The sequence below is a fragment of the Natator depressus genome, chromosome 9 (assembly GCF_965152275.1).
Source record: "Natator depressus isolate rNatDep1 chromosome 9, rNatDep2.hap1, whole genome shotgun sequence".
NCBI lineage: Eukaryota > Metazoa > Chordata > Testudines > Cheloniidae > Natator > Natator depressus.
The window spans coordinates 34,196,805-34,221,487 of NC_134242.1; the positions used below are offsets into that span (position 1 = coordinate 34,196,805).

At 44.9% G+C, this 24,683-nt stretch overlaps 2 protein-coding genes and 1 long non-coding RNA gene across 9 annotated transcripts in view; 1 reads left to right on the forward strand and 2 right to left on the reverse strand.

Moving 5' to 3' along the window:
- Window positions 1–767: 767 nt before the first annotated feature.
- MRPL44 (mitochondrial ribosomal protein L44) lies at window positions 768–7,360 on the reverse strand. Its single transcript, XM_074962967.1, has 4 exons — window positions 7,070–7,360; window positions 4,879–5,347; window positions 3,111–3,289; window positions 768–2,226 (listed from the first exon to the last, which is right to left on the reverse strand). The coding sequence occupies exons 1-4, from the start codon at window positions 7,243–7,245 to the stop codon at window positions 2,055–2,057; spliced, it is 996 nt and encodes a 331-aa protein (XP_074819068.1). The 5' UTR covers window positions 7,246–7,360; the 3' UTR covers window positions 768–2,054.
- Window positions 7,361–8,307: 947 nt separating this feature from the next.
- On the forward strand, window positions 8,308–15,236 carry LOC141993989 (uncharacterized). Of its 4 annotated transcripts, none has more exons than XR_012640987.1 (4): window positions 8,308–8,386; window positions 10,570–10,720; window positions 11,576–11,735; window positions 14,302–15,236. It is a non-coding gene; the product is annotated as an uncharacterized LOC141993989 (long non-coding RNA). The 4 variants fall into 4 exon arrangements; XR_012640986.1 differs by lacking the exon at window positions 8,308–8,386 and adding an exon at window positions 8,896–9,120; XR_012640988.1 differs by lacking the exons at window positions 8,308–8,386; window positions 10,570–10,720 and adding an exon at window positions 8,896–9,120.
- The window catches only part of MFF (mitochondrial fission factor), a 41,490-nt gene continuing 26,995 nt past the window's right edge, over window positions 10,189–24,683 (reverse strand). For 2 of the 4 annotated variants that reach the window (XM_074963894.1, XM_074963892.1), the window contains 3 exons: window positions 22,557–22,619; window positions 11,594–11,678; window positions 10,191–11,048 (listed from right to left, as the gene is read on the reverse strand). In XM_074963894.1, the coding sequence (XP_074819995.1) occupies window positions 10,917–11,048; window positions 11,594–11,678; window positions 22,557–22,619 (280 nt within the window). In that variant the 3' untranslated portion in view covers window positions 10,191–10,916. Of the gene's footprint in view, window positions 11,049–11,593; window positions 11,679–22,556; window positions 22,620–24,683 lie in introns of all 4 variants that reach the window. The other 2 variants (XM_074963893.1, XM_074963895.1) reach the window with 2 other exon arrangements.

A 24,683-nucleotide genomic window follows, 5' to 3' on the forward strand; every position in this document is an offset into this window, starting at 1 on the left:
ACAAACCTAAGGTAGGCAACCAGGCCTTCCTGAGCCCGTATCTTATTACTCTCATTTTATGCTCTATTGACTATGATGCTGTGCATTTTAGTCATAAGCTATTTTTTCCACTTAAGTAAACTGCAGTATTAGAAGCAAGCAGAAAGACTACACTTATCTACTCAGAAGCGTTTCATATGTGCGGAGATTCATGTCAGATATTTGAATGAGGACACATTTGAACAAGGACACATTTGAACAATGACAGACTTGTGGCTTTCTTTGAATTGACTAACTAGGCTACAGTTTTATTATAACATACCTCAGGGCCAAACCTTCTTCTCTGAAGAACAGCTCTGGTCAGTAGGACTTGATGAGTGAACTCCGTAGATATTGTGGGATGGAATTCTCATGCCCAGGCCATAGAGCTGCTTCACAGTCACTACTGCAATCTCAGGACGGTGGAGGATTTTGTACCTGCTTTGCCACCGCTCCCCCACCCTACACTGGGGTTTTGGCCAGCAGATACATGTGGCTACTTCCCCCCCCCCCCCCCATCAGGCAGCACAGCCACTCGTAACTGCTCAAGTAGATGCACCTAATGAATGCATTTCTCAAGTACCCTCAGCATGGTATCAGGCAAGAGAGCCCAAGTGAACTATCCTCTGAATTTCCCACACATTCAGTCTCTCCCTCTACCATAACCGCTATGCTGGTTGTCTCCTTTTCTCAGAGTTTCATGCATAGATCAGATTTTGGCCATAAATGACCATTTTACCTGGAAGAGAATCTTACTAGTGACCGAGATGAAAAGCTCCATATCACAAAACCAATCCTGAGTTATCTAGTCCTGCTTGACAGGAGTTAGACTAAAATGAATTCCAGATGCAAATCTTTTATTCACATTGGAAATGTACAGATGCAAACTTTCAGAGATTCAATTGCACTCAACAGATTTTGAATGTCAAACGGAAAAAAGTTATTTTCTGTATGATCAAGAGTACCTAGTGCTAAGCCATCAGATTGTATTGAGCATGTAATGATATCGTAGCATCCTCATTAAAGCAGCTTTTTGAGACAAATGTTTTGAGTGTTAGAAAGGGGTGTGCAAGGGCAAATAGATTTTCATATAATCCAATAGTGTGCAGGCCTAAAAGCCTGTTCAGTCTGAGCTGTTCAAAAGAAGGGGTGAATTCTACTGGATGGGCAAAACAAAAAGTTAGTGAATACAAAGCACCAAGATCTTTTGTCAACCTAATAGTAGCAATCACCAGGCCAACAAGAACAGAAGGTACTCTCTAGATTTTTTTTATATCATGTAGAAACGTAAGCTCTTTCCTCCCTGTCACTCCAAACAATATTTTCTAATGAAGAATACACGCTCTTTCAGGGTCCAGAAACAAATGGCAACTGTCTATGGCAAATGAACAGTAAATTACAAATTAGCAAGCAAACTGTTGGTAAGGCCTTAACAGCATCAGTGTATGCAACTGATGTCAGAGCATATCCTTTATTCCGATTGAGGTGATACTGATGAGGTGGATATTATATTTCATATGGATTTTACCACAACTCAAGGCCAACTGAAATCAGATGCAAGTCTCATGCTAATGTTACATTTTTAATTCAGTGCTGATTTGTTGTTAATACTCTCAAAACTGGTCCAGATACCTATACATAAAGTTTTATTTCCTGTATGGAGACAGTTTGCGCAAAAATAAAAAAGTGGTCAGTCACAGATTACAATACATTCTTAAGAGTTGTATGCTTGGATATATGGTCAAGTTCTTAGCCAAATAGTGGGAACTCAGTGGGGAAAACTCCCCTGCTTTGTTACTAACAAGAAATATCCCATTTTGCTCAGTTACTTTATAAGAGGAAACATTTTGCAGAAAGAAAAATCAATCTATTCAAGTTCGGAGAATTCTAAAAGTGTATGTGATGGCTGCAATTTTCAAAACATATCCTTTATACCAAAGAGCTGAATTGCTGAAGTTTGCTTTTCTGAAATGCATTTATACTTAGCATGGAGAACATGGCTTTTGTGGATAGGCAGAAGAAGTATGCTTAGTTGTCTAACTGCTGCTAATAGCCTTTTCTGCTCTCCATCCCTCTCTTGGTTTAGAGTAGTCCCACGGTTGTCTGTTCTCAGTGTATCCATACAGTTTCCGCAGTGCCACACGGGCAGCTTCTTCCTCTGCAGCTAACACTGTTTCACCAGGACCTTCAGCTATAAGCTTCTTATCACTGGGAGGAAAAAAAAAAAAAAAATCAAGTAAGTGTCCTCATGAGAAAACTGACCACCACTGTGCACCATTAATATATAATACGAGTCCTCTAACCAGCATTTCATATTTATTGGAGGGAAAACATTTAGATTATGGTGGTCTTATGGGCAACTGTACATGAGTATGTACTTGTTGATGGACACTCAGGTAAGAATTACACCGAATTTCTGAAGTACAACTGTGTTAATTCAGATTTACATTCCATTACCTATTGCCTGAACTATCCAATCTCTGTTAGAACTTTTTAAAAATATACAAGTACATCATTTGTGCATCATCTTGATACCCCTCTCTTTTCCTGGTAAACAATCATTTTGAAGTGTCTTGTCTTTACACAGTTCAGCAATAGATTTATTCAAAAATAGTTCAGTTAGCAGAGAAACAATCTTCATGGCTACATAAATGAGGCCATGATTTGGCCTTAAATACTCTAAAGTAACCCTTGTACTTGGAGGGTTCTTTTGTCAATCCCACTTCCCTTTTGCATCCTCTGCCCATGCTACTGAAGCCTGGAATGGTTTCATTTTTTCTCAAAGCTGTTCAACAATAATGTCTGCAAGAACCCTATTAAAATTTGCACCTGCACCCAATGTACTGCATGTGTCGATACTAGATTATAAACTCCTTGAGATGGGGGACTGTCTCTTTATGCATTTGTTATGGGAATGAACATGTCAATCCTCAAACATTTATATAATGTCCATTGCATAAATTGCATCTCTCTTCCAAAATTATTTTTACATGGCAACTTTAACAAGGGCAACTTGTAAAAAACAGACCATTTCCTTCCTCCCTCCCCCCAAAACTGGAATCTGTTTGACTTCAGATGAAAGTTTTACTAACCAGTACAATCCAACAAAGTACAGTGGTAGAACCGTACTGGCTCCTGACTGCCTGGTAAGTCTTGGTTCTGGAGCAGATATATTCCTCTTGGCCAATTCCTCCACTAGCAAACCCATTGGGTTTATAATATCCCAGATCTCAAAAAGGTCTTTTCCAATCAGTTGAGGAATTAAGAAGTCCTGAACAAAAACATTACAATTAACAGAAAGGAAGGAGAGTGAATGCTCTGGTGCTTTATAAGTACTAACTAACTATAGAATTATGTGGTAGAAAATCCAATACAGAAATGTTGCATTACAAGATATTTTGAATGAAATTCGCGATCCCGTAAACAATGAGACAATTGTCTAAATAGGAAGGAAGCTGTTCTCCAGTAATAGTTGCTTTTTCCTACAGACATATCTGAATGTCATACAGCAGAAGTAACATGGTTTTAAGTTGTTTCATATTATGTCTCTTAGCTGACATTTCTCTGATACAAAATTAGAAGTAAACGGCATAAACTGGAAGGATAGCAACTGCTAAAATGACTTCTCTCTTACAATATATTTTAACAAGAAACTTTTTGATGTTTGATTTCAGGGAGACTCTTAACAGATCTGACTTTCTATGCATAATGTTAAGAAATTGCAGAGTTTTTCTGGAACAGTTTCATGACTGTACTAACCATCAAATAACTGTTTAAAAAGTTATACTGCAGCCACTGATTCAGCCATAAAATATCTAACAAATCAGGCCAAAAGTAAACAGTGCTACTCAAATAAATAATTGGTTACTATTCCTTGAAAAGTAGAGGTTGACTTAGGTAAAGTGGAATCATAGGACTGGAAGGGACCTCTCTAGGTCATCTAGTTCAGTCCCCTGCACCATGGCAGGACTATGTATTATCTAGACCATCCCTCACACGTGTTCGTTTATTCTGCTTTTAAAAATCTTCAATGATAGAGATTCCACAACCTGCGTAGGCAATTTATTCCAGTGCTTACCCACCCCGACAGTTAGAAAGATTTTCCCAATGTCCAACCTAAACTGCTGCAATTTAAGCCCACTGCTTCTTTTCCTATCCTCAGAGGTTAAGGAGAACAATTTTTCTCCCTCCTCCTTGTAACAACCTTTTATGTACTTGAATACTTATGTCCCCTCTCAGTCTTCTCTTCTCCAGACTAAAGAAACAGTTTTTTCAATCTTCCTTCGTAGATCATGTTTTCTAGACCTTTAATTGTTTTTGTTGTTCTTCTCTGGACTTTCTCCAATTTGTCCACATCTTTCCTGAATTGTGGTGCCCAGAACTGGACACAACACTCCAGTTGAGGGCCTAATCAGCGTGGAGTAGAACAGAAGAATTACTTCTCATGTCTTGCTTACAAAACTCCTGCTAATACATCCTAGAATGCCGTTTGCCTTTTTTTTTTTTTTTTTTTTTTTTTTTTGCAAGTGTTAAGCTGTTGACTCATATTTGTCTTATAATCCACTATGACCCCCAGATCCCTTTCTGCAGTACTCTTTCTTAGGCAGTCATTTCCCATTTTGTATGTGCGCAACTGATGCTTCCATCCTAAGTGGAATATATCTCCTAGCTCTTGCATATATGCACATCAGTTAGACCTGAATGCGGGAAATAAGTTTGTAGGGGGTCTGGCCTCTGCCAGCAGTCAGGGATAAGATACTATTTATTTATTTTTGGTCTTATAGTTTGAGACTGGGATCGCTACAGCCTTAGAGAGGTGCCAAAGAAATAAAAATAATACCTGTAACTGGTAGTACTTACTCTGATAAATATCCCTGTTTTCTGAGGCCCACTGCTTTCAAACAATGCTCCTATTACAGCAAACAAAGTCTTCTGCAGCACACTGGGTGGGACAGGAAACTCTGCACAAAGCGTTAAATCCTGTATGGATAGGTTTCTGGCCACATAAGACACAAGTTCCTGGCTCGTGAGAAAATCAACGAGGGCTCGTATCCCTTCAGAGGGCATCTTTGGATAAGCATCTTCAAAACACTGAGTGAGGTAAGAGCGTGAAAGAGATACCCCTTGTTCAGAAAGTTTGTGATTATCCTGGAGATTGAGGGCAACCGCTTCTTTGTCTAGCCCAAGTTCTTGGCGTCTGGTCTCCTCACTTTTAATATAACAAGAATTAACAAATGCAGTTTTGAGGAGGTCCAAGGAAAAGGTTTCATGTAGTCGGTGGCTAAAAGCCTGTATCTCTGCATGGTAATCCCAGTTAGGCTTCTCTGAACTACAAACATACAAGAGAGAATTAACTCAAGAGTAGAACAGACCTTCCCGGCAGAATGTCATCTGTTCCACTAAACAGCTTAGATATGAAACCATTTATTAAAAGGAAATGTAAAAATAAACAGAGTATTTCAGACATCTTCAAGTCGGCTTATTGCTAGAGCCCTTCAAATCCGTTGATATCTGCATCCGGATAGTTTTTGCGGATCGTGAACTGGATGCGGATACAAATTTTGTTTCCAGGCAGGGGTCGAAATATAGCATCTCAAAGGGAAGGAGTTGTCTGCAGCTTATAGCCTATGAGGCCGCTGTCCCTTAACCTGCCCTTCTTCCTTCTTCTCCTTTTGACAGATGCCATGCAGGGTTGCCAGCACCCCCTCCCACCAGATCACATGCCCCCAAATATTATTATTTGTTGTTTGCATTACTGTACTCCCTAGGAGCCCTAGTCCTGGATCAGGACCCTGTTGTGCACTAGGCCCTGTACAAACACAGAACAAAAAGACAGTCACTGCCCCAGACAGCTTATAATTTAAGTAAAAGATAAGAAATGATGAATGGATACAGAGAGGGAAATAAAAGGAAACAATGAGACCATATGCCTCAGCACCATAGGTCAGGGGAGGCCAAACCCCATCTTGAGAGCTACATGCAGCTCTCTTACAGTTAAAGTGCATCTCACGGAGCCCCCCACAAGCCCCCACTCTCCAACTACCAGACTGGGGGGAGGGTGGGGACACACAGACTCAGGGCTTCTGCCCTGCAGCAGAGTGGTGGGGCTAGGGGCTTCTGCCGCACAGGGGGGCGGGGGAGGGGAGGGCGGGCAGGGGAAGTGGTGGTCTTAGGGCTTCAGACCTGGGGGGTGCACCTGCCAGGGCTCAGAGCTTCAGCAAGAGCAAGGCTGACGCCCCAAGCCTCGGCAGGCCCCTCCTGTGTCGCTGACGCCCCGAGCCTCCGTAGGCACGGGGCCCATCTCTTGAACTTCTGAAGATTGTCATACGCAGCTCAGAGGGTCAGTACATTTGGCCCCCGCTGCCACAGTGTCAGCACACCAGCACTCTAAATAGGGTCAAGTTTTTTGTTGGTGTTATGCAAAAGGAGCCAGTGAGGGAGGGTTTTGAAGGAGGAGAATGAGGGCCCCCATGCACCTCGTCTGCACTAAAACTGAGCTGCAGGGGGGTGGGTGGGACGGGGCTTCTGTAATAGCGACAATAAATAACAATGTGAAGGAGGACTTGTGGCACCTTCGAGACTAACACATTTATTTGAGCATAAGCTTGCGTGAGCTACAGACTAATGTGTTAGTCTCTAAGGTGCCACAAGTCCTCCTTTTCTTTTTGCGAATACAGACTAACACGGCTGCTACTCTGAAAAATAACAGGGTGGGTCTGGGCCAGGCGCTTCCGCGCCCTGTGCTGGGTCCCGTTGGGGGACGCGGGGTCTAGCAAGAGGAGAGATGGTGATAACGCTCCAGCACGGGGGGGTGGGGTGAAGGGATGCACAGACCCGGGACGGCCTAGCATGGGCCTACCAATGACCTTCCTCCACCTACGCCCGGACTCGGCGTCCAGGAGAGGGGGAGCTGGGGGCAGAAGCGGAAAGGGGCAACCAGCGCAGACGGGGGAAGGAAAAGCGGAGCGACCGGGAAGGAGGCGGGGAAGGAGCGGGGCCCCCAGCACGGGGCGGTAGGGCCGGGAGACCGAACCCGGGACCCGGCTCTTACCGGCGGGTAGCGGGCGCCCGCAGCCGCTGCTGCTCCAGGTAGGCGCGGAGCCAGAACTTTTTGCCCCGGCGCTGCTGTTGCTGGAGGCCGAGGGCGCCCCGCCCGGCGCCGCCAGCAGCGGCCAGGAGGCGGCGAGGCGCCCCCAGTAACAGCCCCCGCAGCAGCCCCGTCGCCATAGCGGCTCGGCGCGGAAGGGAACAGGAGGGAGCTCGCCAGCAGCCCGGCCGCGGGGAACAGCCCTCGGCCCTTCAGTTCCGGGGAGAAACGTTCCGGGCGCGCCTCAGCGCGTGACCCGCCCGAGACAGGGCGGCTCTGAGGACTTCAACTCCCAGCAGGCGCTGCTCCAGCCACAGCCCCCCCCGACGCCTACCGCGTGCCGGGAGCAGTGGTGCTCTGGGCCCACCTCTCCCCTGCAAGGGCGCCCGGGCCGGCAAGTTTTAGGTTTGACATCGGAAAGATGCGATGCGGCCAGGCTTCCAGGAGCTCGGGTTATGCCGGTCCCTCCCCCGCTTTGCAGGCCCAGACTCCCCGGGCACCGCGCCTGCCGTGTTCCTGCCTTGGTGCCCCAGGGTCACTCACAGCCCGGGGAAGAGGCGGGACCCGCCCCTGCCCTGCCTAACAGCTGCCTGGGCTGCGGCCTGGGCACGTGGGCGCTGCTCTGACCCCGGCTTAAGGTTGCCAGCGTTCCAGGATTGTCCTAGAATCTCCAGGAATTAAAGCTTATGGCATGTGATGAAACCTCCAAGAATACATCCAACCGTAATTGGCGGCTCAGGCCAGAAAGCAACAGTGCTGCCTCCTCCCAGCCCACAGCAGTCTTGCAGTTGCTGCATTAATGCAAAGAGCGGCACAGCACCCAGCAAACTCTTCTCAGGAGCTCTAAGGCACTCACCCCCGTCCTAGATAAATAGAGTGCACGACCAGTGAAGGGCTGCGATCTCATCCCACCCTCTCTCAGCTGATCACATGTATTTTAAGGATAAAGACTGGTGGGGGTGGCCAGGCTGTTTAAATAACTAAAAATAAACGCACACAGTAGGCAATTGCTTGTAGCACAGTGTGGGCAAAACCCAAAGGGTGAGCATGAGAGTGGGATGGTGGCACTGGTGAGCTGGAGCCGGTTTGTGCAAACTGGTGGTTAAATTTTGAACCAGTTTTAGAACCGGTTGTTAAAAATTGTTAACGCTCCCTGAGCTCCCAGCCGGGGAGGTTCCCCCAACCCCTCCCCCGCCTTCCCCCCTCTCGCAGGGACTCAGTGTGCTGCGCTGCCGGTGCTCTGGACCACTCCTGGGCAGCTCTGCAGCTCCTGCCAGCATGGTAAGGGGCCATGGTTTGAGCGGCATGGTAAAGGGGTAGGGCTGCAAGCTCCAGCGCACTGCACGGCATCCATACACGCTGCCCTGAGCAGCATGGTAAGGGGCCTGAACCAGGGCTGGGAGGAGGGGTTGGGTAAGGGGCAGGGAGCTGTTGGAGGGGGCAGAGGTGCTGGGGGGGGGCAGTCAGGGAACGGGGGGGGGAGGGTTGGGTAGGCATGGGAGTTCCGGGGGCTCTGTTGGGTAGGGCCGGTGCAACCACTAGGTGGACTAGGCAGCCGCCTAGGGCGCCAAGTGGGTGGGGGCACCAAAAAGCAGTTTTTTAAAAATATTTTTTAAACAGCGGAGCATAAGGCTGCCACTGCTCCCCGCCTCCCAGCTCCAGAGGGGCTGCCTGCAGCGCAGCCAATCCTTCTCCCAGGGGAGCAGCCGGCGGCAGAGCAGGGAAGGGAAGGGTCTAGCACGAGCAGCTGTGCCTTCTTCCCCGCCCCGGGGGCTGAGCCGAGCTCCCCGCCGCTGACGCAGAGCCCCGGGGAGCCCAGCTCTGGCGGGCTGGCTGCCTGCCTGCGCCGCCACTGAGAGCCCCGGGGGCAGCAGGGAGCCCGGCTCGGCCCACAGTGCGGGGAAGAAGGCACAGCTGCGCTCTGCTCTTTGAGTGGAGAAGCAGGGTGTGTACTCCGTCTGCAAGGTACCTAGCCGGGCCGCAGGGAGCCGCACAGGCCCATGGAGCACCAGGAGGTAGGCAGGTCCAGTCCCTGTCCTGGGGAATGGTGTATGTGGGAGCAACCCAGGCACCCCCCTCCCAGCCAGTGCCACCCCCTCCAACACCCACCGACCAGCTACCTTCTCCCCTGTGCGCCCTCCACCCCAACAACCCACCCTGTCCTGCCACTTTTGCCTCTGGGCAACCTCCACCCGGCAACCCCCACCAGCCAGCCACAGTCACCCCCCACCCCCACCTGCCATCTCCCTCCTGCCCACTCCTCCCTTGTGCAAACCCCTCCCTGCCACCTTCACCCCCCTGGGCACATACACACCCCCACTTGCCAGCTCCTTGCAACAACCCCCTCCTGCCCACTTCTCCCTTGTGCCATTCCCTCCCTGCCACTGTACCCCCTGCAACGAGCCCCTTTTGCCTCTGTGCAATCTCTTCCCTGCCACTACACCCCCACCCCCTCCACCTTTTGGCACATCCCTTAAATCAGAATTTTTTATAGGGAACCAGTTACGATTTTGGCAGCTCATCACTGCGTGGTGGTGAATATATAACATTCAACACAAAATGGGACACCTGCTTCCAACCAGAAGTTACTGACCGCTAATATTTTGCCTTTAATACAACCCCTACAGATTTTCTTCCTTTGCCTTTTAGGAAATTCTTTGGCTTCCTTTTAAATTTAAATATAATTGATTTAAAATTTAAGAAATAAAAAGAACATGCTGAATCTCAGTAAGTTTCCAAATTGGATGTTATGAATAGCAAATTCAATAAACTTCCGTTTCTACCTATGAGAGAGGTAGATGAGATATCTATGAGGACACTCAACATCTCTTGTTTTACATAATGAAATGGATAAGTAGTTGAGGGACAGTGATTCTGGAAATGATGCTTGGCTAGAGGAAGTGAATAGGAAGCATATTTAGCATTTTGAAGGAAGAAATAAGTTTTTGTCTGAAAATACAGGATTCCTGCACATTTGAATGAAATAGTGTTTAAGAATTCCCAAGATAAGAAAGGTAATGAAAACCTTTTAAACCTTTTAAAAACTTACATTAAATTCTGCGTTGGTTTGATATATTTATTAAATACACTACATTGGTACCTTATATTTCATAATCTTTAGATCACTCACAGACAGACTTGCTTAAAAATGTCTTTTATAGAAAAACATCTGCAAAATTAAAGCTAAAATATGAAAATACATATTACACACACCTCTGGATAATCTGCTGAATCATGTTAGCAAAGAATGCCTTTCATTCAATCTGTACATGTGAATAACGGGACATATTAATGAACTAAGGTGGTTTTTTTGTTTTGTTTTTTTTTTTAAGTCTGGCACACAGCTGTAACTAGTTTAGCTAAAGGAAAACTAGTGCAATAATGTTTAACCATAAAATTACTGCATCTAACAAGAGAACAACAATAAAAAAACCTCATACTTGTGTTACATACTTTGTTTACAGATACTTTTCTTTTCCAAATCCATTCTCTTCCTACCACAAGAGAGACAATGATTATTTCTGCAGGTCACCATCCTTACATAGCAGAGAAGCAAATTCCTTTCCAAAATGAGTCTATCAATATTTACATTGAGACATGCAAAGGGACGATACTGTAAGTATGTTAGTACAAACTGATAAAAATAAATATTACTGAGCAACAGAATGTCCCTTTAACACTGTAACTCTACAGCCTTTTTCTGTGGCAGAAGTTCTCAGTGCATGGATTATAAAACAGCATACAATTTAGAGACAAAAGATTTTGAAAATTCTTTCTATTTCCAGCTATTAAATCTTTTGGAGAGCTGTGTCTAGCGCCGAAACCATAGCCAGCTATTGAGTAGCCAGAAAGCTACAGTAATTGAGTACATGATCATTTCTCTTTTAGCACGCTCTTTGTTTTCTTCTTCCAGAAGCTGTAGACGGCGATTAAGTTTGATTATCTAAAAAAAGAAAGTCTGCTTTAATGCCTGGTATAAGACTGCTAGATTCTCTAAAGAATATATAAAAAAAGTATGTACAATGCATTATTCTTAAAGATTAGATTGCACAACCTCACTGTTTAGGAGGTTCATTGACTGAGGACAACATTTTCCAGTTTTTAAGTCCTTTATTAGGGAAATAACTCACATTGATCTTTTAGAAAGCTGGATCCCCCTCCTCTTAACTGTTACATAGTCATGCTATATTTAACTCTTGTCTTCTTTCCTAAATCAGTCAGTCAATCCTTCAAGACCATTATACACCATATTTGTTTTTCTTCTCTGGATTCCTTTGTGTTTGCCAACATCCCTCTGATACTGAGATGCCCAGAATAATAGAGTATTCTAGGTGCGCCAGTGAATAGAGATGACCAATTACCATAGATGTGATGTCTGAGAGATATTCTGCCTTTGCAAATTATAGTGCAATCACATATCTAACCTGTTCTCCCATTTTCAGCTCTAAATCTTTTTCTTTATCTCACCAGGAAGCATATTTTAGATACCTGTCTTCTTAAGGAAGCAGCATCCACAACTGACATGTCATCTGGAGTTCCCTCAAGTGTTGCGTCCAAGTTTGAAAGACCGTACCTATCAGAAGGGGGAAAAAAAGTTTAGCTGCTCTACATGTTGTGTGAAGAGTAATTGGTACAATATTTGACGTTCTCTATAACAAACAGGAATTTTCAGAAAAAAAGGTCTTTTTCAACTTTTAAAAAAGCATCTGATGCTTTAGGGTCCTAATACATGAAAACACTTAGACACGGGCTCATGTCCCATTTACTTTAATGTTTGCATGTGCTTAAGTGCTTGGCTGAATTGGGGCTTTAATGCTTTCCAGGACTAAGTGTTTTTGTAGATGCTCCACAAAACAAAGAGCTTTTGGAAGTAATCTGTATTGTGGTTTGGACCATAAGGTAAATCTCTCAGAATTGCTTGATCTAATATTGAAACCTGCAAAAAGCTTGAGCCAAAACCCCAAAAATATAGTTGAGACATTTAACAGATCTGACAAATCAGATATTGAAATCTGACATGAAGTTTCAACAGATATATATGATATTCAAACTAACTGCTTATTTTGACCAAAAGAACAAAAACAACAACCCCCCCCCCCCCACAACTTGAGAAAGTGTATTAGCTTAGAACAGGGGTTCTCAAATTTCACTGCACCACAACCCCCTTCTGAGAAAAAAAAATTGTTACATGACCCCAGGAGGGGGACCGAAGCCTGAGCCTGCAAAAGCCCGGCCCCAGGCTGGGAGGTGGGGTGTCAGAACTGAAGCCCAAGGGCTTCAGCCTCAGACAAGGGGCCTGTAACCTAATCCCTGCCACGCAGGGCTGAAGCACTCTGGGGTCCCGACCCACAGTTTGAGAACCGCTGGCTTAGAAACTTTGCAAACAAAGAAAAGCCACTATCCCTGAGGTCATAATCCAACAAAGAGCCTTCTAGAGAAGAGTTCACAAATAAATCATTTTTATATAATTCTGAAGGAGCTGGAAGAGAAGAGAGTATTTTACCCCAGGGAGCTAATAATAATCTCCCCCAAATTGACATCTGTTGAGGCTGGAGCTCTTGATACTCTTAGCTCTCAGGCAGAGACTAGGAAGCTATTAAAGCCCTTGCCAATGAGTTCTGAATCACTGCCACTGAATTTCATAAACCCTTAGGGTACCATTTACACTGCACACTTCTTGCAGCAGCGTTACAGTGCATATACTGCATGCCTTCCCAGCATGAGTATAAGAAAAAAAGGATAGATGATGAGGCACTGTTTACACAAGTAAAGACTCACCTGAACCTTGTGGGTGTGTATCCTTCCAGGCTTTCTACATGCTCAGGCAGTACCATCCCCATCTGCACTGCTATTTTTAGCAGTGTACCATCCCTCCGTCTCTCCACTGTCGGAGCCTTTCCCTACCTCAGGGAAAGACTCTGGCAGTGGAAAGAGAGCTCCCCACTGCCACAATCTTTCCTTGCTGCCTCTCCCCTGACAGAGTCTTTCACTGATGTAGCTACACACCAGAGTGTGAATGCAGCGTGTAGCTACATGTACTCAACTGCCGTCAGTGGCATACAGTGTAGACGTACCCTTCAGAAAATAAGTTAGTTTCCAGGCCGCTTCCCGGACAGTCCACCCAATACGGTGATTATTTTATGCTTTAAAAGAAGGACAAAGAGGGCACTAATTTAACTCCAGTGTGGATTTAGCTAAGTAACTCTACATTAATCAAGAAGGGTTTCTATCCAAATTAACCCTGATCAAGGCACATTTATTACAGGGTGGCATGGTGCTGACAGTTTGAGAAACTTGGTAAATGAATGTGCTTTGACCATCAAAGGCTACCTCTTAATCAGATTTTCTTGCAGCAAACAGTTAAAAGTAATCTCAGTACACCTTCATCTGAATGTCTGACCTTTTTTTTTTTTTTTTTTTTTTTGCTTTAAAGTCACATTTTCCTATTTTATTTATTTCTCTTTCTTGTGGTGATGTTATGATGTGGGAAAAAACCCCTGCAAACAGCCTGGGAAAACAATGAGACTTAAGATACAGAGTGCTGGTATATGCAGAAAAGAAATAAAGTAGAAAATGAAATTTTCTACATAATCCCTCAATTATATTAACTGTAGGTTTCACTTGTAATAGTAGGTAATAAAAAAAATCAGATATAATTGGATTCTTTTAATTGGCAGTGTCCCTTTAAATAAGGAAAGTTCTTTTGCATTTAACATTCTCTTGGGCCACTTATAGTGGAACAAGTTTCTGTAGAGTGCAATTAGCTGAATACCCAATTTAACTAGAATTCATAATTTCTTGTAGTTACTGGTCAGTTACCCTATAGTTTGTCAATATTTTGGTGGTTTAAAAAAATTAAATTGAAGCTTTGATAACAATGAGAACCCCGAGAGATGCTGTTGTTGTACCATGGGTACTGTGTTATATAATTGATTATGTGTTGGCTATATACATTGTATGTTTTATAGTAAAAATTAAAATAAATGACTAGGATAGTGGATACTAGTTTTAGCCATTTTCTTTTTATGCCTTGTAAGTAACAGACAGGATTTTGTCTGTGTCTGTTAATTAGATTAGAGGAATTTCGGAGACTCAGGTCCCAATGTGGGAAAGAATAGTTACAAAATGTACTAAGGTCTAATTTATGATGCCTTTCTTGTTCAATATAAAACACTGCTATTTGTTACCTTTTGAAGGTTTCTGCAAAGAACTGTTTGTGTGAATGAGGAATGTATGCATCAGGGAAAGAAGGTGTGAAGGCCATTTTTGAAGCCAGATGGCCAAGGGAGAAGGAGTAAAGAAACTAAAAAGACTCAGAGATGCCAGAGAACCATCAACACGCATCCATGGTTGAGAAGGGACAGATTAACGACCCTGAGGTGAAGGCTGGCATCCTTAAAACACAAAATAATTAATTAAATCAAAACCAGACAGAATGACCCTCCTGGAGGTGTTTTGGGCCATCAAAAGATAACACCCACTGAGGAGTAACCGGTCATAAACAGACACAGTAAATCCATAGACTTCAATGGAGAAGAAGGACTATAAGAACAGGGTGCTTTGCCATGGAGTCTTGCCAACAACTCCAGGAGCATCAGATTGCCACCAACAGAGCCTGGCTCCCCGCTGGGACCAAACTGGCTGGCCACTAGACTGATCCAAACTCTACACTAGTAACTATAAACATCAACTGGCAAAACTGTGTGTGTGTGTGTAAGTTACTAAAAAGCATATACTAACTGCTGTATTCTCAAATGCAGCGTGTTGCCTTTTCCCCTATAAAAAAAAAAAATCTTGTGTGGTCTGTATAGCATAACACTGGCTGAAAGAGATCAGCTGGATTATCAATTGATATGTGAAAAAACTAGTTTTTGAAAGGCAAGGAACTACAGTGAACTTTGTTGAGGGACAACCTAATTAGGCAACCTCCTGTCAAAAGAGCCACTGTCACCCTAAGTCACTATAAAACAAACATTTCCTTACCTATAAGGATAATTAAAACAGGGGGACTTTTAAAATTCAATTTACTGTGTGTTATTTATGCTGTTTACTATTTACATTTCCCTCAGCTTAGACTATGTGAAAATCAATGAAGTGTTTCACTTTCAGGATCTCTCTACTGCAGCAATCAGGTTGCAAACACAGCAGAGGAATGTTTAAATATACATTTCAGTATATTAAAAACCACTGTGAAGATGTCTGCTGATTCAGGTTTTATAAAACACTGTAGAAAAATCTAAATTTTCTGCCAAATTTGAATATAAGGATCCTTTCTCAGAGATAACCAGTATCCATAGACTTGATGAGTACAATTCTGTTTCATCTTTATTGGGCAGATTTTCTGGAGGAAAAAAATATGAACTAGGCACAGTCGCCTAAACCAGAGAGTGAATGTACCTGTCCTTGAGCTGTTTTGAGGGGATAATCTCACTGGGCATCTAGGAAACGAATCCTCAGGTTTTACCTAACTATAGCCTGGAGAGAAAAAAAAATACATTCTCGATGGGCCTAACTGCCCCCACCACTTACAGAACTGCAGGAAGTGACACTGGCTGGAATTCAAAGATAACTCTGCATTAGACCCCTCAGGATAGTGCTGTTATGCCACAGAGGGAGAAAGCTCTATCTGGATTGGAGCAAATTTATATACACAGAAACTTGAAAATCCCTCACAGCAAGGAAGACTTGATACTGAGGCCAGGTGGTGGCAGCCTGTATTAAATAGTTCCACATGGCATAATTTCCTTATGTTGTGGTGACGCAAAGGCCTTTTTCTTGCTTACGACATAGCTGTGGCATAATACTTAAATGATATAAATCACTCAGACTTTCCACTGCAATTGCTCCAGCCATCTCCTGTTGCTTAATGTCACAGGTCATTTGTAAGCCGCAGTGAACCTATGACACAGAAACTGGGGGAGTAGGGAGCTTTCAGGGGCTACTGTATCAATGGCTGTTAGCCGATGGCCAGGGATGTTTGGTGAGGTGCCAGCTATGCCCGTTTATACCATCCGTGACTTTAACTGCTAGAGCTCAGAGCTCCTTCGCAGCGGGCAGTCAGGATTGACTGACAGGTGCCCCAAGAGTTTGCCCCGTGGAGGCGGCACAACTCAACGCTAGGCTCTTAGTACTCTCACCTAATGGCCAGGCTTTATAGCCAAAACGGCTGAGGTTCTTTAATTGTGTTGGCTGCTTCACAGTAAACCAGAGAAACAAGTCAGGCTTATGCATAAATGGTTACCAAAATTTATTAAACTAGATTCTAATCATGTGGTTACAAAATTGCTAGTGCCTACTTATTTAAGTGTAGAGATGTTACACACACAAACAAGTTACAAAACTGAAGCTACAATCCCAAAGAAAGAAAACCAAGTATAGAGCTCTATTTCAAAATATGTGTACACTAAAGATAGGAGATCAGGTGTGGGTGCTTCTTACCCTCCTTGCATCTCTCGATTCCAGCGGTGCCAAGCCAGGATCGGTCACTCAATTCCGCGGAAAGACGAATAAGGGACAAGGCTTAGGGACCCTCTTAGCTGCAGAAGCCTTGGGAGGCTGTCACTTATCTGACCAGCAGATAGATAGTGAAAAGCACTCAAAAATCATGGTGCTGTAGGTCCCCTACTTATACCTCTGTACTCCTTTATTCTCTTTCTCCTTTCTATGCTAAATTGGGGCTGGTCTGTCGGGGTGACGCCAGCTCTCGCAAGAGTAGTTCACACTTGCAAGGGAGAAACAATAAGTTTCGACTACTGGACACTTCTTTTATCAGGGTAAATATTTTCCCACCTAGGATGACCAAGAAAGATTTCCTTTTACTTGGAGAGGTGTACAATACACTTTTACCCGAATGCCACAAGGGTTTAAACACTCACCCACTATTTGCCATGGGGCACTGGCAAAGGTCCTAGATGACCTTATACTGCCACCCAATGTACAAACTGTGCAATACATTGATGACATCTTAATAGGTGGGAAAACCTCAGAAGAGGTACAGGAGGCTATGAATCAAATCAAAGGAGCACTAGAAGCCCTTAATTTAGAGTTACCAGCTGAGAAATGCCAAGGTCCCTCCCAAGAGATAAAATTCTTAGGTACTGTATGGATGGGAGGTAGGAGGTCTGTGCCTAATGACACTGTGCAAGAGCTAAATCAGGCACCCTCCCCTGAAAGTAAAGATCAATTGAGACAGATTTTGGGAACCCTGGGGTTTTGGAGAAAACATGTACCTGGCTTTGCCATTATAGCCAGACCATTGTACAATTTGTTAAAGAAAAGTGCTGCCTGGGAATGGGCTCCTGCCCATGAGGAAGCCCTCAGGCAACTGATAGGGGAGATACACACCTATCAGGCTCTGGGTCCCATACATCCTGAAGCCCCATTCCATTTGTACCTAACTGTGGGAGCCACTGGAATGTCTTATGCTCTCTGGCAAGAAAGTGACACTGCTCCCAGACGACCAATTCAGTTTGGTTCCAAGTCATGGCAAGGGTCACAGGCTAACTACACGCCTTATGAGAAGGTGCTCCTGGCAGCTTACACAGCCTTGAGAGAAACTGAGGAATTAACTCAGGATAAGGACATCACAATTCACACTCCTCTTCCAATCATTAAACCTATATTGGAAGGGAAAGAGTTACCACCTGGTGTAGCACAAAAAATGACTATCCAAAGATGGGCACTTTACATACACCACAGGGTAGGTAGTGCAGACACTGCACAAAACCCCACTATGATTCAGGAATCCCTATGGAAAGTAGGAATGCCTGATAAATACCGCCTACCTCCACAGCAGTCTCCTATTAAGGATGCTGCCCCATTTGATCCTTCTAAGCCTGAGGGAGTATGGTTCACTGATGGCAGTGCCAGGCTGGTTAAAGGAAAATGGAAGGGAAAAGCTGCAGCAGTGCCTGCAGACACCTCTGCAGCACCCCTAACTGCTGAAATTGATGGGTCAGCACAACTTGCAGAATTGGCTGCAATTAAACTGGCCTGTGAAGCAGGAGCCACCGCAGTATATACGGACTCCTATGCAGTATGGGCAGGTGCCACTCAGTGGATCACTAACTGGAAAAATAACCACTGGGAAATAGGAGGTAAACCAGTATGGGGACTGGAATACTGGAAGTGGTTATATCAGCATGCCCTGCAACAACCCCTGTCTATAGGACATGTCTCAGTTCATCAGAGGAATAATACCCCAGCTGCACAGTTAAACAATTTAGCCGATGCAGCTGCCCAGCTCTTTACCACACAAGTAGAATGGGAACGCTTATATTCATGGTTACATGATAATTTAGGACACACAGGAAGTGATGAGTTAGTGCGGCAAGCACATATCAGGGGGTGGCCTATCACCCACAGACAGGCTAGAGACCTGGTGCAAGCCTGCGCTATTTGTGCTGAGACTAGAAAACATATAGCAGAAGGACAAAGGTTTGCCAGGCTAAGAGATGGGAAAACACTATGGGCAACCTGGCAGGTCGACTATGTCGGACCGCTGCCCACTACAAGGCAGAGGTGGAAATACATCTTGACTGGGGTAGAAATTGTTTCAGGGATTGGTTTTGCATATCCAACCCGATTGGCAACAGGGTTGTCCACAATTATGGGACTAAACCGCTTAACAGCAATTGTCCCAATGCCTCAAGAAATCCAATCAGATAATGGTTCGCATTTTAAGAATAAACTTGTAAGGGAATGGACCCTTAACCATGGAGTCCAATGGACCTTACACCTTCCATATCGACCTCAATCTAATGGCATGGTCGAGCGCTGGAATGGGTTGCTAAAGAATCACTTGAAGCCTACTGACGGCACATGGGGAGACAGACTGGACGAAATGGTGCAGAGATTAAACAACAGACAGACTCCTACAGGAAGTCCAATCAGCAGGGGATTCTTCCCTACAGGGAAAGCTATCTCCCCTGCCAGAACACCACTGCACAGTTCCAAGTATGCTCCCGGAGACACTGTGGTGATTAAACACCCAGCCCTGGGAACCTTTACCTGCGTTTTGCACGCCTATAAAGAGAAAGGTGTATGGAGTGCCTTAAATGCTGATAAAAGGCTAATAACCATTACAGAGGCTTGGATCACATCCAAGACCGGCTGACCATGTGATTTATTGCAGGAATGGTCCCATGGTTCCGAGCAACCTGCCAGCTAACCTGTCAGCAAAATGGACCATGCAGCAGACCTGTTTGATCACTTGAGACTACTATGGACTGTTGATATATTTGCCATTACTTATAATAGCAGGTGTAATTTTTGCTTTTGGTTTTAAAATAAGTTTTTTAGCTAGAACACGACCCACCAGAGATATGTTCCTGCAAGCCCTCATGATCCTTCTGTTGGCTCTAGTCACCTTGGCAATACCAGAACATCCTCTTCGGGGAGCAATCCAAACCATCGCCTCAGCTGCTGGTGCTACAAATTGCTGGATGTGCACCTTGCTAAATTCAACCAATGGACTGGGAATTGAATTTGTACCACTCAGCCTAAATGATTGGTGGAACAAAAGCGACATCTTTCAGTGGGGAGCAGCATGGTACACCAACAACCCTCGCATTGACTTGGGGGAGGTGGGACAATGGCATCGCACTGTTTGGGGACGGCCTGTGAAATATGTAACGGGATCATCTAAAAAAGTTTATGTAAATCATTCAGGGCAAATAGAGCAAGATGTGGTTGCTATTAAAGGTGCAGTTAAAATTTTACATGCAGTGGCTGAGAATGGACAAACCTCATGGATGCAATGGTTAGCTCAACACTTGGGATTTTCCCTCTCCCCGTTTTTACATTCGGTTGTAAATACTGTTTTAACCATTTTAATTATTGTAATTGTTTTTTGTGTAACTTTATGTATTATGAAGCGTTTGATTCAAACTGCTCTTTCCTCCACACAAATCAGATACCTAGAGCTAAAAAGGGATCCTAACCAATTCCGCGAACCCTCATCCTCTAATTTGGTTGTTGGGTATTTCTAGATTTCCCCAAGGAGGGCAAGAGGTGCTGGCATCACCGCCACCTTGCAATCTGGGATGTAGTGTGGTGCATCAGGGGGTGGAATGTAGCCAGACAGCCAGCCCCCCCTCTCAGACCAGCATTGCTGGAAACACACGGGAGCCAAAAACCACAGGGCACTTAACATGAATTCCAGCACAGCCTTTGAAGCTGAGAGAAGCACAGGTGTGCTGCGACAATGTGCCTCTGGGAACGTATACAACAATTGGGCTCACAGCAGGCAGAGGCGCTGTGACAGACATGGCTCTTAGCCCCTACTAAAACAGCATGATGCACACACACCAACATCCTAGGTGGGAAAATATTTACCCTGATAAAAGAAGTGTCCAGTAGTCGAAACTTATTGTTTCTCCCTTGCAAGTGTGAACTACTCTTGCGAGAGCTGGCGTCACCCCGACAGACCAGCCCCAATTTAGCATAGAAAGGAGAAAGAGAATAAAGGAGTACAGAGGTATAAGTAGGGGACCTACAGCACCATGATTTTTGAGTGCTTTTCACTATCTATCTGCTGGTCAGATAAGTGACAGCCTCCCAAGGCTTCTGCAGCTAAGAGGGTCCCTAAGCCTTGTCCCTTATTCGTCTTTCCGCGGAATTGAGTGACCGATCCTGGCTTGGCACCGCTGGAATCGAGAGATGCAAGGAGGGTAAGAAGCACCCACACCTGATCTCCTATCTTTAGTGTACACATATTTTGAAATAGAGCTCTATACTTGGTTTTCTTTCTTTGGGATTGTAGCTTCAGTTTTGTAACTTGTTTGTGTGTGTAACATCTCTACACTTAAATAAGTAGGCACTAGCAATTTTGTAACCACATGATTAGAATCTAGTTTAATAAATTTTGGTAACCATTTATGCATAAGCCTGACTTGTTTCTCTGGTTTACTGTGAAGCAGCCAACACAATTAAAGAACCTCAGCCGTTTTGGCTATAAAGCCTGGCCATTAGGTGAGAGTACTAAGAGCCTAGCGTTGAGTTGTGCCGCCTCCACGGGGCAAACTCTTGGGGCACCTGTCAGTCAATCCTGACTGCCCGTTGCGAAGGAGCTCTGAGCTCTAGCAGTTAAAGTCACAGGTGTGGAGAGGCTCTTAGTGCTGCCATTGGGGCACCTGTCAGTCAGTGTTGACTGCCCGCTGCGAAGGAGCTCTGAGCTCTAGCAGTTAAAGTCACGGGTGGTTAGGACCTTGGGGCATCCGTCAGCCTAGCCCGGGCTGCCCGCCGCGAAGGGACAGTGCGTCCCAGCGGTTAAAGTCACGGATGGTATAAACGGGCATAGCTGGCACCTCACCAAACATCCCTGGCCATCGGCTAACAATGGCTGAAGAAAAAAAAAACGTATAAAAATCTGACCAGACCACTTGCAGACTAGTCTGTTGGCATCACAATCCTATCCCTCAGAGCTGGCTGAAACCTCACTGGTTCTATCAATCTCCTCAGATGGCATATTGAAAACAGAGCCAGCATTCCAATGACATAGGTGCACTCCAACCTCAGACGGCAGCAGTTATGATAAGTCTATCACAAGTGTATTATTATCACCTCACCAACCTCCAATCCCCTTCCAAACACTAGATCCAGATTGTAATCAGCTATACTGGCAGAGCCAAAAAATCACTCTCAATTATGAAAGCTATAAATTCCCAAGTCAACCCAGAAGAATGATCTGTATGGATCCAGACTTGGAGATCTGTTAAGGGTTAGTCTTATAGACCAATTTTTCTTATTTTAAAATGTTAATGTTTAGATAACAGAAAAAGGAGTTACCACCCCTACTCAGCTTTTAAAAAATCTTTATAACTTTTGTATATTCAGGATGTTTACCTTTGGGGAGATGGCAGGGGTGGTAAAGAGTGGGAGGTGGAAGGAAGTGAAATTTACATAATATGCAGAAAGAAAGATTTCTCATAGTTTTAGCCATCAGATCATAAATCAGGTTTTTACCCACTTACATTGAAATGACACCCATCTTACAGAAAAATGGATATGGGAAACCCCATGCAAAACAATGAGGCACATTATTGAAAACGTCTACATTTTACTGTTTATACACACTTTAGATATTAGTTGGCTTCACACCACTTTATTTACTTCCCTCAGAGAAAAGCAGAGGTCAGAGGCCCAATGGAAGTACTACCACATGTGCTTCTATCATAGATTAAAAGCTTCAATTGACAAATTGAAACTAAATTCTAAAGCTGACAACATATTTTAAGGACCTGAACCTTAATGAGAGCTTTGCTAATGACAGTGATAGGCATACAGTCATGCCCCACAGAACCTCTCTCTATGCAGAAAGGATGTTGATCAAATGTTATGTTCAGCATAGGTGTCCCCAAAACTATTTTGGGATTCAGTAATCAAAAACAATTAAGTCATGAAATTTTAAAGCCTAAAATAGTGCACCCTGACTAAAAAGAAATACGTTTACCTGGTGTTTTCATGATGAGGGTTAGAGGAAGTGGCAGCAGCTGACCCACCTCGTAACACAGGCCTACGGCAGGTTATTGCAGATAGGAGGCACAAGACAAAAGCAGGAAACAGCATAAACACAGAGAAAAGATACAACAAAAGAAACAAGGACAAAGAAATGTCAAAATATTTTCCATTATATTGTATGGTATTTCAATACAATATAATATCTAGTTAATATCGTGTTGTAAACTGTATTTTTGAAATACCCCATATAATATTCTTTTTATTTAATATAGCACTAACAATAAAAGTATGCAGCTATTGTAACAACCTAGTCATTCTTGATGGAAAAGACTGATTTATGGGAATATATGCTGTTGAGATACAAGTCTGTGAATAAGAGCTCTCGATATAGGCTTTTTAAATGCTAATAATGAAAAACAATCTCAGCTCCTCCTCTTCTCCCCTTCACTTACTGTCTTTCTTCCAATTTCTTTTTTTAACTCTTTTCTTTCTGTCCTCTTCGGATCCATCTCAGCAGAAATAGAAGAGCCAAGGCTTCCCAGGTTGCTACAATTGTGTCTAGTATGCTCATGGCTGCTGAAAAGGTACTAAGGTCTTGATTTCCAGAACTGCTGAGCACCCACAGCACCTCCTAACTTACTGTGGAGTTGCAGGCATTTAGCACTTCTCAAAATGAGGCTGTAACTGACCTCTAGCATCTGTCTGTATGCTGAAACATCTATGATGTGTAATCACTTCTCCAAGGCCTTGGGGGTCTCTTTTTTTCACTCTTATCTCACTTCAGGCCAGCTGCAGACATCTGCACAACATGCTAGTCCCAAGTATGTACTAGGCTCCAGGTAAGACTAAAGAATCCAGGTGTGATGACCTTTAGAGCAGAAGTGTGTGGGCAAGAGGATACACACAGCCCACAGGTCTGGCGCTGAGAAGGCTGAGAGAACTCTCTCTGGGGAAGGAGTAGAGGTGAGCAGCCATGTACACAAAAGAACACACAAAAACCTCACAATTAGTAGTTTCATTTCAAGAAGATGAAGATTGAGGTGCACAAACAGAACAGTGCGGAAACCTTGCACTGTGCTTACTTGCACTAGGCCTGGCTCTGATCAGCAATTCTGGTGCTTAACTTGTATCAGCAACAAACTCACCCATAAAATTAAAAATACAAAAAAAAGTTTCCATAACATACACCTCTACCCCGATATAACACGATCCAATATGACACTAATTCGGATATAACGTGGTAAAGCATTTCCCCTCCTCCGCCCTCCCTCCCAGGCTTGTGCAAGCCTGGGAGGGAGGGGGGAGAAGCAGAGCAGCAGCATGCTCAGGGGAGGAGGCGGAGCGGAGGTGAGGGGGTGGGGAGAAGGGGGTGTGTGGGGAGGGCCGCAGCAAGTAACTGGGGGCGGGGGGCTGCGCGCGCAGAGGAACCGCTCCCCGCCCAGCTCACCTCTGCTCCGCCTCCTCCCCCAAGCGCGCCGCTGCTCTGGTTCTCCCTCCTCCTTCCCTCCCTCCCAGGCTTGCCATGCCAAACAGCTGATTTGCATCAAGCCTGGGAGGGAGGGAGGGACAGGAGAGAAGCAGAGTGGTAGCGGTGCGCTCAGGGGAAGAGGCGGAGCGGAGGTGAGCTGGGGCGGGGCAGGGAGCTGCCAGTGGGTGCTCCGCACCCACCGATTTTTCTCCGTGGGTGCTTCAGCCCCGGAGTTGGCGCCTATGGCGGCAGCATCTCTGGCTCCGACACGCTGCTCTGAGTGGCGTGTTAAGGCGGCCGGGCCGTGGGGTTGGATAAGCGGCAGAGGGTCTCGGGTGGCAGTCATGGGACAGGGAGCGGGGGGGTTGGATGGATCGGGGGTTCTGAGGGGTCAGTCAGGGGACGGAAAGTAGGTGGGGGTCAGCTAGGAGGCGGGGCCAGGCTGTTCGGGGAGGCACAGCCTTCCCTACCCGGCCCTCCATAGCAAGTTCGATATAACACGGTTTCACCTATAACGCGGTAAGTTTTTTGGCTCCCGAGAACCGTGTTATATCAGGGTAGAGGTGTACTCCGAACACTAGCCAGCAGAATGTGAAATCAGTGCAGAAATAGGGTTGCCAACTTTCTGATTGCCGAAAACCAAACAACCTT

Excerpts from the sequence above, each read along its gene's own strand:
- MRPL44 (XM_074962967.1), bottom strand. The coding sequence starts at position 7,245 with ATGGCGACGGGGCTGCTGCGGGGGCTGTTACTGGGGGCGCCTCGCCGC. Across the intron at positions 5,348-7,069 it reads CGGGCGCCCGCTACCCGCCG|TTCAGAGAAGCCTAACTGGG; the intron begins GTAAGAGCCGGG and ends GTATGTTTGTAG. Across the intron at positions 3,290-4,878 it reads AAACAGGGATATTTATCAGA|GACTTCTTAATTCCTCAACT; the intron begins GTAAGTACTACC and ends GTTTTTGTTCAG.